At 42.8% G+C, this 13,694-nt stretch overlaps 1 protein-coding gene across 1 annotated transcript; it reads right to left on the reverse strand.

The window, feature by feature from the left end:
* Window positions 1–20: 20 nt before the first annotated feature.
* Window positions 21–13,217, reverse strand: CALM2 (calmodulin 2). Its single transcript, XM_085055030.1, has 6 exons — window positions 13,077–13,217; window positions 8,646–8,676; window positions 3,528–3,671; window positions 3,346–3,452; window positions 2,351–2,486; window positions 21–920 (listed from the first exon to the last, which is right to left on the reverse strand). Exons 1-6 carry the CDS (start codon window positions 13,077–13,079, stop codon window positions 892–894), a joined length of 450 nt encoding a protein of 149 aa, XP_084911156.1. The 5' UTR covers window positions 13,080–13,217; the 3' UTR covers window positions 21–891.
* Between the last annotated feature and the right edge of the window lie 477 nt (window positions 13,218–13,694).

Here is a 13,694-nt window from a genome sequence, read left to right on the forward strand (position 1 = left end):
AAGGATACATTGAAACAGTATGGGTAAATTGTAATTTTTTATTGGAAAACAAATATACAACTTGGAATGGATTTGAGGCAAATCGTGCCATAAGCAGATTTTTTTGAAAATAAGTGGCTAAAACAAAGTTTAAAAAGCATAGTAACAAGAGGAGAAAATGTTTTCTGGCACAGGACCAGCAGTACAAAAAAAACTTGTGTACGAGTACCTGGATAAATCACCCGTTTTGCATTAGTGCAACTTAAGTTTCATATTGTTGACTGTCAATCGTCTACAACGTTAAGACTCCACACTTCAACAACATGTTACAGGTATGGCCACAAACAAGTTACTGTGAAGTAAGCTAGGAGAATGACTTTTACAGTGCATTAGCCACAAGATATATACTATTCACATCACTTTATCCTGCAGTTGAGCTGCAAGAGGCTTTATCCTCTCATCACAGAAAGGGGAAGAAACTTTTATGTACTCAAGAACTAGAACCAGCATGTTGCTTTAACTAAGGAACAGCTAATGCATGGTAAACCCTAGCTTACTTTATGTAACTTGTCACACTAGTCATACCTAAGTCTCCTAAAGAAAGGTACTTATTTTAGTAGACAATCCAGATGTTCCCTCAGTTAACCAACTCCATCTAACTTTAGATGTGCAGAAGGGCTTAAATATCCAGAGTAAGCCACATGCAACATTTGTTACTTAGATCAATTTTCCAAAAATCAGAACAATGACAGTAAGATAAAGGAGAAAAACATGGAGGAATGGCCTTCTAATTACTATACATGCATAATCTTTTGACAGTAAGGGAAAAACCTTTTACAGATAAGTTACAAACAGAGAAAAGGCAAATAAACAATTTTGTACAAGAAATTTAACACATTCTGTACAACGTCTTCACTTCGCTGTCATCATTTGTACAAACTCTGTAAAAGGAAAGAGTTGCATGAGTTATTTGGAGAAAAAAAATTGCAAGATCTGAGAAGTGGTCTTTCTAGTGGTGAACATTGTTTCAAAACTGTTTTCAGTTACATTCAAAAAAGCAGTCCCCTTTTCTACCAATCACACCCAAACTCCTATTTTTAATGGCAAAAGGCCTCTACTTCTCTACAAAAGTTGGTCCCTTAGTGAACTGGGAAACAGCTTTATTTCCAAGATAAAACATTACCAAGTCCTATGCCCACAGACTTACAGATGGGGTCAAGATACCCAAGAATGACTAAGAGGATCACTACAAATCACACTGAAGTGTGAGTCAACTAAACAGGTGTACAAGCAAGATGCTGTGTTGGTTTGAACTTTTATTTTTCCAAAGCAGAATAGTTCTACTCTTACTATTTTGCCTGGCTGGTTTTAAGCAACTGATTCAATGCTTAGTCACAACCTACTTGAAGTTAGAACCCACAAAATAGGATTCTTCATCTTGCTGAAACATAGTTTCAGGTACAATAATGTCAGGCAATTCCGAACCTAAAAGGAGTTAGCTGGTTGCTCAAGTTTCAAAAGAACAACTGGAAACAACAGGGACACAGATCCTCTCTAGTTCCAGTTCCTGGACAGTCTACTGGTAAACACACTGATGAAGCAGCAGCCTTGTACGTAAAAATAACTTTTCACTCACAGATGACCACTTATCCTTAGGCCTCAGCCAAAAAGGCCTCAAAGGGAAGGCAAACCTACACCTCAGAAACAGCACAGGTATTACGTGAAAATACCCTAGATATCTTCTGAAACATGTTCAAAAAGTTAAAATAAAAACAAGCTTATTGTGTCTCGGCTGCAAACAACTGCCTAAAAGAACTTCTCCTGCTTGCATGACTTCATTTGTTTCAATGTCAGGAAGAAAGGAGGAAATGGAAGTTACTGTTGCAGCTGATTTATGTGAAATAAATGTATTTAAAATATCTTCTGAAGGTCTTGATATTTCTGCATGTTTTAGAGGCCTTCCCCCTTTGATAAGTAAGTAATTTTAAAAGCATTAATGACTAATGAGTGACTTCCTACACTCAGATCAACATTCATTAGTGAACAGAATAGTACAAACATACAGTATGTGAACATCTCTGACAACCTGCTTATTCTAATAGTCATTAGACATCACTAGGTTTAGGAAGTTAATTCTTACACTGCACAGCTGAATAGTCCTTTTTTGCCTTTGGCCAAAGGCAGCAATAGCACTCAAACACATTTAGAGGTACACAATGTACATACTAATTGAACATTAGCTTAAAGGAACACTATGTGTTCAGATGAACTTGTCTGAACACTGCCGTATTTAAACTTGGTGTGGCTATCAGCACCCACACAAGAATAAGCACAGGAAGTGTTACACAAAAAGAATCAGTTAACTCCTTACCTTCATAGTTTACTTGACCATCACCATCAATGTCTGCTTCCCTAATCATTTCATCAACTTCTTCATCTGTTAGCTTCTCCCCCAGATTTGTCATCACATGACGGAGTTCTGCAGCACTAATGTAACCATTACCATCCTAGGAGGAGAAAAAGGAACACTGAAATAGACTTGCCTAAGGCCTAGTGACTTAACTGACTTAGGAACACTGCAGCACAAACTGAACATTAAAAAGTTAACACAGCCTTAACCACTAGCATTTGCACAAGGTAAATGAGAGCTGTTAGCATATCTGCAGCATCATACAGTATCTTTGGACGTTGTAATATTATCTTAGTCTTTGACTGTCCTATTCTGACACATTTTTAAACCACCAGCAATGCAATCAGCACCTTTTGCAACTTCTTAGGAGCTAGATACCCATTGAATCATGTGACTGTGGTTCAAGTGGTTATTTCTAAGAACAGAAGCTACTTATCTCATTTGCCTGTTTCATGGGAGTCCAGCACAAACCCACAAGGCCTTCAGAGACAACTTTTACATATTCCACACTAGCTGGGACACTGAGTATTGAGGTACTAGTGTATACTAACTCAACTGACATTATCCTCCCCACCTAAGGCACCTCACACCATTGTTTTCAGCTCCAAGGTGCATCTTAAGTAAGCTGAGTAACTTCAGACTCTTTTAGCGATTTACTTAACAGACCACACGGAATATTTAAGATATTAACATTTTAAATACTTAAAACAATTTGCCTGCCAGTCATCTGCACATATTTTAGTATCACAGCAAGCGGTACTTTAAGTAGTGTCACTCTATCCTGACAACTCATTTGACTCTCCTGTACAACCACAGCAGACTGAGCTTTAGGGTGACTGGCCAACCCAGATGTTGTCTATGACAGGACTGCAGATACCCCTCAGTTCCATGAGGAAGTGCATTAGAATCAGACCAAGTTTTCTTAACAGAATTATTTCAGGTAAATGTTACAGTACCTTGTCAAACACACGGAACGCTTCTCTAATTTCTTCTTCACTATCTGTATCTTTCATTTTTCTTGCCATCATTGTCAGAAACTCTGGAAAGTCAATTGTGCCATTGCCTGAAAGATAATTACTTTGTTAGAAGAATATGGTTTAGGCAGTTTATTAAATTACTTATTAGTATAAGTTCTTACCATCAGCATCTACTTCATTGATCATGTCCTGTAGCTCTGCTTCTGTGGGGTTTTGACCAAGTGATCGCATCACTGTCCCCAACTCCTTTGTAGTTATAGTACCATCACCATCCTTGTCAAATAGTGAAAAAGCTTCTTTGAATTCTGAACAAAACAAGAAAAAAGGTTAATGCCTTCAGCTCTGAAATGTTAAAATCATAAAAAAATGAACTGCTGCTGATTGTTCCAAGTTACAAAACTTGATTTCATTCTTTAAAGAAAATTTTGATATACTGCTCAGCCTGCTGCAATTGCAATGCCAATATGGAAGCATCAGCATCTGAAAACCCACCCACCAGTCTACTAACTAACCACATGTTAACCTAAATTAAGATGGAAGGTCATCCATTTCAGAAGTACTTAGATGTTTGTTACTCTATCTTAAACAAGGATTCCTAATATGGAGCTGAAATAGCTATCTACAACTACAGTAATCCACATCCTTGACTGGAACTGCATCTCAACAGAAAACAATATGGAATTACTATGAGGAAGTTGAAAATTGGTACTTTAAAAAATATATATGCTACTGCTTAAGAGCACTTTTATTACTAATAGAGGAGATGAGTCAATGGAAAAAGGTATAATCAGACCAGAGTAAGCCCAAGTTTCTCAATATAATCCGCTTCCGCTGGACGTGGATGTCTGAGCAGTGTATGCTACCACAACTGGTCAAGGAGGAAAGTCACCGGGAGTCTTCCTGAAAAGCTCCTTCCGAAACTGCTTCAGCCCTACTATATCCTGAAACAGCCTCCAGAGAAATGTTTGACTAGTTCTAAGACTGCTTTGCTGTTTCAACGCTACCTCTTAACCCCCTACAATGGCTGTATTGTAGCCAGGAATATTAATACAAGCATAACATGTTTAATTGTCCAGTCCAAAAATGGAATTGCTTTTAATCCATGCCATCTGTCTTTGGCCACAGACCTTAAACTAGCTCACTGGACTGTGGTAGCACATACACACATGACAGTTAAGCACAAAAATCTTATCTTTTCCTTTGCAGAGTTCAGATCCCTTTACAGCTTTCAAGCCACCTGAAATCATAGCTTCAGACAACTCATCAGGCTCAAGGAAGGGTACTTCTGCATCAGAAATACTTCCAAGAATTGTTTTTTTTTCAACATTGCTGTGCAGCCAGCTTTCCAGATGGTGGGTTTCCCAGACCAGAATTAGTCACAGTAAAAGTTGTGTTTTCACATGACCTGAATGAAGCCTTACTTCATGCTCTGAAACCTTTAAGATGAGTACAAGTTGGCAAGTGTTAAAAAATGAAAACTACATAAACAGTTTTTTTAAAGTTCATGAATGCAGCTATAATACCAGAGTCACAGTCAAGTCCCATCCAGGGAAAAAAACCCACTACCCTTCTCCATTTAACAGTATGAAGTGTTCCAAGAGCCAGCCATCCCCTACTGTTTAGTCCATGAGAATCAGAGCAAGCCTACCACAGGACCAGAAGGAACAGTTTCAAGCCAGTATTGCATAATTATGAGTACTGCATAAATCCCAAAGCAGAAACAGGCCTTCCCAAACAGGCAGCAATAACCCACACCTACAATCACTTCCAGTCTTTCAGGGGGCAGTGGGGGGTGGGGTGGGGGCTAGTTGGAGGCAAAAAATAGGCTTCTTAGGACTAAACTTTTACACCAGGGAAGAAAATGCTTTTGCTTCAATCCTAGTAGAGAAGTTCACAGTCTATCATGGAAGAACCTCAAGAGGGGAAAGTTGCATCTTCATGAAGAGTCAAGTGTTCTTCAAAACGTTTAGCTGTTAACCACGTCATCCTTCATGTGAAAGTGAACCATCACTAACCCAAACATGAAGCAGACTTCACAGTACACAGTGACCCTGTTTAGAAAGGCTAAGACTTAATTCTTACACAAAGTTCAAAGACTCGCTTTCTACAACATAGGCCTTTTAATGGTGTACTCTGAGCACTTGAAAGGAACCACTCAAAGGACAACTCTACCCTTCTTTTACTCAAACATGCTGTAGGCCAAGAAGCAACCAGCTATAAATCATAACCATAAAGAAAATAAAGCGAGTCAAAGATTAGCAGCATATTCCTGTTTGAAATGCTGAATCAAGTTAAGAATACAATTAAAATACCCCTCTAACTACTTCTAGGAACCACCTCCAGTAATTAGAACAAAGCAGTAACAACCTACACAGATACAGTTCAGACTAGAACAAGAACAACTTAGCATTGAAGGATTTGCAGCCATGGCTAGTGAAGGCACCTATGAAACACTGAAGTTTAATGAGCTACTCAATTCTGGCATCCTGCAAACATATGGTTATAAAACACACCTCACACACACACCTTGACTCCATGTAGCATGTAAGGCCCATCCTCTTTATTGCACACTTCTCCATACTGAACTGCAAATGAAAACTCTCTTCTAAGGCTGCAAGGTTTCAGCCCTTCCACCCTTCTGAAAAATCACCCTGCATCATGAGAGAAAGACTACTTCCAGGCCCCATGAAAGACAGCCTAATCCAACAGAAAGTGAATTCTAACAACCTAGCTCAAAATGTTCTTTTAGCTTCTGAGGCAGCTCTGCACCACATCACCTCTCCAAATGAAGTAGCAGCCTTCAGTGGCCTAATATGTTCAGTGAACCAGGATGTTCATACCCACTCTTACACAATTTAGCCAGCTATGCCTGGAACTTTTATAGGAGAATGTCAATTGTTCTCTTCACAGCTACCAGAACCTCAACACTTAAACATGACTATTTCTACTATGACAAATTTTAAATCCTTGCTGTAGTCAGATCCCCAACAGAGAACCACAGCACACTAAAAGAACAAGACAATGAACACCATACATAGAACTACTTGTACACAAAGCCCATTTAGAACTCTGAAGTCAACTGGAAGGATAGCTCACTAGACCAGTTGGCTTTGGGACAAAAGCATCTTCAGGCTGCTCCCCTATGTGACCACCCAAGTGGTCCTGACCTATATACCTTGGTAATACAACACTTAACCAAAGTGAGAACCACTTGACTTAGCAACTTCAACTATTGCTGAATGAAACTGCAGCCAGTATTCATATTCTGAGCCACCTGGCTTTCAAAATCAGTCTTTCACGTGAACATAATCTGGGAAGGTTTTCACCCCTACCTACACTGACAGGAAGCTTCAGTCCTGTATGATCAATGCATTCCACAGGAAATGACACCTGGAACCTGTAGCAACTGTGTTCTGCTGCTTCACAGCAGACGTGGAAGAATTTAAGCCCTGAGGAAGTGGCTGCTTCAGTACTCTGGCCTTCTATTTTAGCAGTACCATTTCCTGAGTCTGCCTTCAAACCAAAAGCTAGATACCTCCAGAGAAGCTCAGTTAGAATGGTACTGGCACAAGTCTTTCAAGCCAGTAAAACATTCCAACTGTAGTTCAAAGAGTCTTCCCATGCAAGACCACTAGCCTTCAACAGCAAAACTAAGCACATGCAACCTTTCCTAAGCAGTACTGAGGATGATTCCATCACACACCAGCAGTGGGCTTATGTCTTCGCATCTGACGTTCATGGTTACTTGCAAATACATTTGCTTAACAAAACATCATAGCTGCCCTGAAAGGGGCAGGCCATTTCACACTGGCCACTAAGACATACTTTTATTCCTTCCATGCAGATGAAAACCTCTAATTCCAGTATGGCAGGCTCATCAATACTTACTTTTTGTTCTGAGGACTATATGATCATTACTGAATAGCTAAAATTTGCATTAATCCTAAGGTAATGTTAATAAGCTTCCTGTTTATATTCCATAATCAGCTACATCAACTAATATAGTTTCTATAATTAACAACTGGAACAATGAATCATTAAAAACACATCAGTGACAACTGATAAAGCCTAACGAAACTGATCACAAAACCCTCAAGCTATGTAGGCCAGTTCCAGAAAAAAAAAAAAATCTCAAGTTGAACTAAATTTGGCTTGTGCTTACTTGTAAAACAGTACCATGGCAACAAGTAAATAGACTAAGGACTTTCCACAAAACCATAATTAGTCTCCTTTGAGTAAAAGCAAGCTTCCGAAGTCTAAAAGCTACAGAAGAATGTTCTTACACTTCAGATTTGGCAATTGCGGCAAAAACAAACCAGCTCATAATGACACTTCTGTTTAATACAGTGTCTTCAAGAGCCACACCATAGTTAAATGGTAGTACCTCAGAGGCTGTTATTTGTATGCTTGACCTACTACTATTAGATTAGCAGAACCCTAACATCCTCTAAAATAATTTCACATGACAGTTATGCACATTACGACTTTCTAGTATTAACACTATACACTTGTCAGATCAAAATCATGACGTTCTTGAATGTTTATGGCAAAGCTGCATTCTGCACTACCAGCTTTAAGTCACATCTATTATTAAAGTTAAAATCAGTCTACTGAGAGCAATGAGACAGATGAGAGTTTGTGCAGCCTGCATGAGCAGCAGACATCATAATCAGAAGTTTTTGCCATTAGCAGACAGTTTTCAGTGCACATAACCCATGGCTAGGGGGCTAATACCAAGATATAACAGATGCGTATTTACTTAATCGTTTCAGAGCAAGTGCCAGACCATGAGAACAGCACACACACAACACTTGTGTCCAAGTCCACAATACAGTTCCAAATATGGAATATCAAGACTTGTCATCATGAAGCCAGTCTCTGCTGTCATCAACAAGAGCCACTCAAACATCTCTGCTGACAGGAGGCAGCAAAGTAAATTATTTTTGCCTTCTGTTAAAAAAGCATTGCAGATTCCAAGTCTTCACCAGATTTGCTGTCATCCCCTGTGCCCCAACTCCCTTTCAGATTGCACTTGGAACAATTTTACTAGCCAGGTTTACTACCCAGTAAAGCTGTGAGGATTGTTTAACTACACATTCATTATATCCATGGTGCTTTTGCAGTACGTAGGCCTTTAAAACTTAAGTGACAAATTAAAATATTCCACCACAGTACTTTAGTATCTAAGAAAGCTAAATATCTTGTGTAACACAGACTGTCACTGGATTAACAGATGTGCCAGGTCAAGTAGGAGTAGCAACACAGCACAAAAACCTCACCTGCAATCTGCTCTTCTGTCAGTTGATCAGCCTGAAATAAAAGAGAATATGATTATAGTTGTAGCAAAAGTTCAAGGCAAAATAAGATAGACTTGTAGAGGCCTCTGAATATGGGCCTCTACAAGGCCCATATTCTATAGTCCTGTTCTTCAGGGCTGATCTGTAGCATCCTGAAATAGTTCTGACTAATACAGTTCAAAAGTCATCAGGACTGCTTGCTAAGAAAGAACTGGCTGCCCACCATCATTTCCAGACACTGCAATATTGAATACACCCAAGTAATAGATTACCATGTATATCTCAATCAATTACCCAAGCAACATTAGCAAGGTCCAGGCACACAAGTCTCTCTAGACTGGTTTTAAAAACTCATTTACACAACACACTACTCGCTTTAGCTTCAACACTAAGCACTTTAGGTATAAGTAATGCAACAGCAACCTTCAAATGCCATATTCAAGGCAGACTAATCTCTTCTGCTAAGTTACAATACTAAAATTAAAAAAAAAAAATACTCTTCACTAGAATGAAATCATTCCCTGTTTAACATGAAGCTTAATGTCCAAGACCTGGCTGTAAAAGACAAAATACCAGCTTCAGTCCAAACTGGTCATTTCAGTGGCATACAGCTGTCTATACTTTTTTCAGACCATTGTCTACTTCACCAGCATAAGGTAACAGGGCCACTAAAGGAAGGTTCTGTGGTCTAAGGCAATTTCTGTATCAGCTGGATAAGCCTAAATTTATACCTCATTTCTCTGTCTCACCAGTTTTGAATCCATTAGATTTGATAGCAATAAAAACCATCAGCCTTTGAGGCCAAACCCAAAATGAACTTTGGTCTTCAAAGAACACACAGATGATTGAGGACTGCAGAAATACTCTCCCCAGGTTCTCAAATCAGCCAATTCTTCAAACAAATTCTGGATAGCTTGAGTTCAGTTGCAGTAACAAGGCAACACATTTCCTTCAGGGAAGCTTCTTGAACTTTTTACTTCATAGTACCCCACCAAAGAGTAAACAACACTTTAAAATACAGAAAAGACATATTCACTGCTGAAGTTCAACATTGCTTTTTCAGTTTTTTTCCTGTTGTGACCATTTCAGCAGCAACCTTTCTATAATCACTGCAATGCTGATAGAAAAATTTTCAGTTATTAGCTATGCCCACCATAGTCTCACCACATATTAGCATCTGTCAAGGGAGGACTCAGAAAAATGTATATACAGTAGCAGCCAATTTTTACTTTGCCAATTTTAAATTTGAATTACATTTTTATACTGCATGTGAACTTGTAAGTTACCAGCTGCTGGTTATTGTTCCTGTAACAGAAGAGAAGGTAGCTGCTCAAGTAGTCTCAGGAGAGCTGAACTGCTTACCAAAACACCCCTATGCACACAATACAGCAACAGCCCAAGGTAAAGGCCACAGACTGGCTGGGGCTCACCTACTTTAAGAATCACGACCAGGCTACTAAGCAACTTCTAAAGCAGCAGCCAATGGGTATCGACAGCTACAGATTAATTTCAAATGCAGTAGGAAGTATTCCCATGCAGGTTCTACTTTTCGTTAATTAAAAAAAAAAAAGACTAGGGTGGCAGCAACACGGCTGAGAACATCACCAATTCAAAACTAAGCCTTGGGATGGAAGTGTTCTGCTGGTCACTTAGCAGAAGTCTAACAAATTTTCACTTGTCTGGAGAGTATCATGAACACAGACTGACTCCCACCTTTGCATGCTATTTACATTTTTATTGTTTGAACAGAATAATGTGTTGCATTTCCATAAGACATTTATATCCATAGAAAGCTGTAGATCAGATTTAAGCAGCAAGAACCTTGTTTATTTAGGTCAATACTTATGGGTTACCAAGTTGAGTCACATATTGTTTTATATAAACAATTTTATATGCAGACATGACATAGCAGTTTGTAAGTTGTTAAACGTTCCCAAACTCTTCCTTCTCTGTAACTCTTCCAGCAACTTAACACATATCCTAACCATGAATTTGGGTAACCTACAATACCTGTCAGAAGTAAAGTGTTTGAGAATAGCACAAAGCTTATTAGAAGGCACAGGTATGGAGCAGTTGAAAGATAAGTGGGGAGGTGGGGCAAGGTTGAACAAACACCATCTGTACTCTGCAGTGCCGGGCTCTGCAGGGACTGCTGCGCAACAGCAGTAAAAGGCGGAGCCAGCAAGCCTGCCAGCTCCCTGCCTCCCGTGCCACCCAGGTGGAAGGCTATCAGCCTGGAACCATGCCTGCCAGTTACAGGCCACGGTGGCCTTCCTAGAGGGCCCTCCCGGAGTTCTTGTTAATTGTGCACCACACTCGTGATAGCGTGCACACCTTCAGCAGTGCAACGGAACTTCCAGCGATTAAATGCTGACTGTAAGGTGCCGGGGCTGAAAGTCTGACATGCCTTTTACTGTGGCTGAGACCCACCTGAAACCCTCATTCGATGCCATCACAACTTTGACGCGGCATTCTGTGATTCACGTTGCAGCACTTTCATTTTCACTGCAATAGCTCCCATCCCCCCACCCCCAGACTGTGCGGAGGGCCTGACAAAGAAGCCAAACCTCCTCGGAAAGCAGGGGAGCTGCTGTGTGTGCGCTGTTTCTGCGGCACATGGAGCCTCTAGAGGTAGCGTTTCATTACAGCCGTGGCTGCTCTGCAGCAACCAGTTTGGGAGCTCCTCCACAGAGCTACTGCCCAATGGAGAGCTACCAGCAAATGGCACAGCAGGTGACACAATTTCCCTCTGAAATTCGGCATTTGGTGTACTTTCACAGGCATCAGATCTGAAAGGACACTTCTGGCAGAATTAACGAAAGAACGACAGCCAGAGAAACTAGCCTATATAGACTAAAATTACGTTTATGGTAGGTTAGATTGTTTTGGGAGCAAATCATTCTGCCTTATCTAGCATGGGGAACACTGGACAACGTATAGTCACAGGTTGAGCCAGTCTGGTCTGTCAGGATGAACTACAGCCACATTCAAAGTGCCACTGTGCCTCCTGGACACACCCATTTTAACACGGACCTTGCTTGAAGATACTCCATTTTTGGTTCTGTACAGATGATGACTAAATGCAGTAAGTCTTTTGGTGCTATATTAATTGCTTTTTTTGTAAATGTTCTTTGTAGATAATTTGCTGTGTAAGTTCAAAATTCAAGCTAAAGAATAAATTCAGCCTTCTGTACACCAAATTTCTTTACTCAGAGACAGCACTTCAAAAAACCCCAAATTTTAAGTAGCCATCGTTCACATTACACATGGTGAGCTGACAGTCATTTGATTCCTTAGAGGAACATAATGAATGAAAAGACAATTCCACTATACTGCATCTTCTTTTAGTGAGGAGATAGCACTAAGTGGTCACTGGTGCTGCTTTTACAACAGAATTGCTCCTTTTTGTACGTTTCTCAGTATCCACTTGCTTTAATTAAACAAAAAAACTAGCCAAAAATACAAATGCTAAACTCACATACTTTAGATTGAATTTGAAACCATTCTCCGATTCCACAAAACGTGCTCTATTTCGACAGTGGATTACAATTCTAAACGCATCGCTAGCAGAATTAAAAACGTAGGACTATCCTCTGCAATGACCAAAACGGGAAGCAAAAATTGATTTAAAAAAAAAAACCCACATAACACCAAAACAGACAAAACCCCACAAATAATCCCTTGTCCAAGAGAGCCACCAACAGCATGGCGCTACCACGGAATCGACAGGGGCTCCAAAGCGAGCTGACAACAGGTCTAGCGAGGAGGGCGATGGTGCAGTGAGGCACAGCCTGCCCCTCATCATCATGCTGCTCAGAAGCTGCAGGGCTCCGCAGTGCATTATTATGACCGGGCGCAGCACACCTCGCTAGCGAGCCGGACAGCTCAGGCTGCCTCATTCAGCCCCATTCAACTGCACACGGGCAGGGCAGGGCAGGGACGGAGGAAGCGATAAGAAAGCAGAGCTGGTGCCATCGTGGCAAGCTCCTTTCTCCCCTCCTCCCAAGACCGCGGGTCCCCTCCCAGGAGGAACCGCTATCCGCCGCTCCCCCCGGCACACGCCCGGCGCCGCCTCACGGCGCTCCCGCCGACCCGAGGGCCGTTTGGATTTGAATCTGCACCAACGCCCCAGGGCGGGAAAGGGACCCGGGCGGGACCCGCCGCCACCACCACTTCCTCCCACGCAAACGGCGCCTCCGAGCGAGACCCTCCACCCCAGCCTAAGCCCGCCGGCCGCGATGAGGGACCCCTTCATCCCTCCCCACAGCCTTCTGCAGGCGACCTCGCCCCACACCAGCCATCACCACCCCCCCCCCCGCCGGCCCCCATCCGCACGAACTCAGCCGCCCCCATCCCCCCACACCGCAGCAGCGCCCGCCGAACCCTGGAGATGCCCCGTGCCCAGGCACTCACCATGGTGGCCCGGCCTGGCTGCGGGGTGCGGTGGGAGCTGAGGGCTGCACGGGGCGCACGCTGCGCGACCTGCCCGTTGCACGGCTCGCCTCACACTGAGCCCTGCCCGCCCGCCGGCGGCGCCTCATAAACCGCCTCACCGCCCGGATCGCTCCGCGCCGCTCCCTCCCCCTCCCCTTCCCCCGACGGGAACGGAGTTGCGAAACGAGTCCCGGCTGCTCGCGCTCTCCTCGGCAGGGCACCCCGCAGCCCGAGCGCCGCTCCTTCTGCCCCACAGCCCCGGCCCAGGAAGGGGCGAGGTGCGGGAAACAGGGGGAAGCAGCGCTTGTGAAACTGTGGGAGCGAGGGGGGGAGGCAGAGAAGAGGGGCGGGGACCGGGGCTAGGGACTATTTCTCTGTGCGGAAGAGGATTTTAGGCAAAAAATGCCGAGGAGTGTGGCGACTCCATAAGGAGGGCGCTGATTGGTGGGTTCGTACCTGCAATGCGTCACTCGGACATGCACACTCTGGGCCGGGAAGGCGGGCACCCCTCCCCCCGCCCGCAGTGCGTGAGGCCGGAGCGCCCCGCAGCCCGCCGAGCCGCCGCTCCGCGCCCGCCGGCCCTCAGCCCCGGGCGGC

The sequence above is a fragment of the Lichenostomus cassidix genome, chromosome 3, assembly GCF_008360975.1.
Source record: "Lichenostomus cassidix isolate B80296 chromosome 3, HeHo_3.0, whole genome shotgun sequence".
Lineage (NCBI taxonomy): Eukaryota > Metazoa > Chordata > Aves > Passeriformes > Meliphagidae > Lichenostomus > Lichenostomus cassidix.

Bases quoted from the DNA above. Each gene is read 5' to 3' on its own strand.
- CALM2 (XM_085055030.1), bottom strand. The intron at 3,453-3,527 runs GTAAGAACTTAT...ATTATCTTTCAG, and splicing joins CAATGAAGTAGATGCTGATG to GCAATGGCACAATTGACTTT. The intron at 2,487-3,345 runs GTACTGTAACAT...TTCTCCTCCTAG, and splicing joins CGTTCCGTGTGTTTGACAAG to GATGGTAATGGTTACATTAG.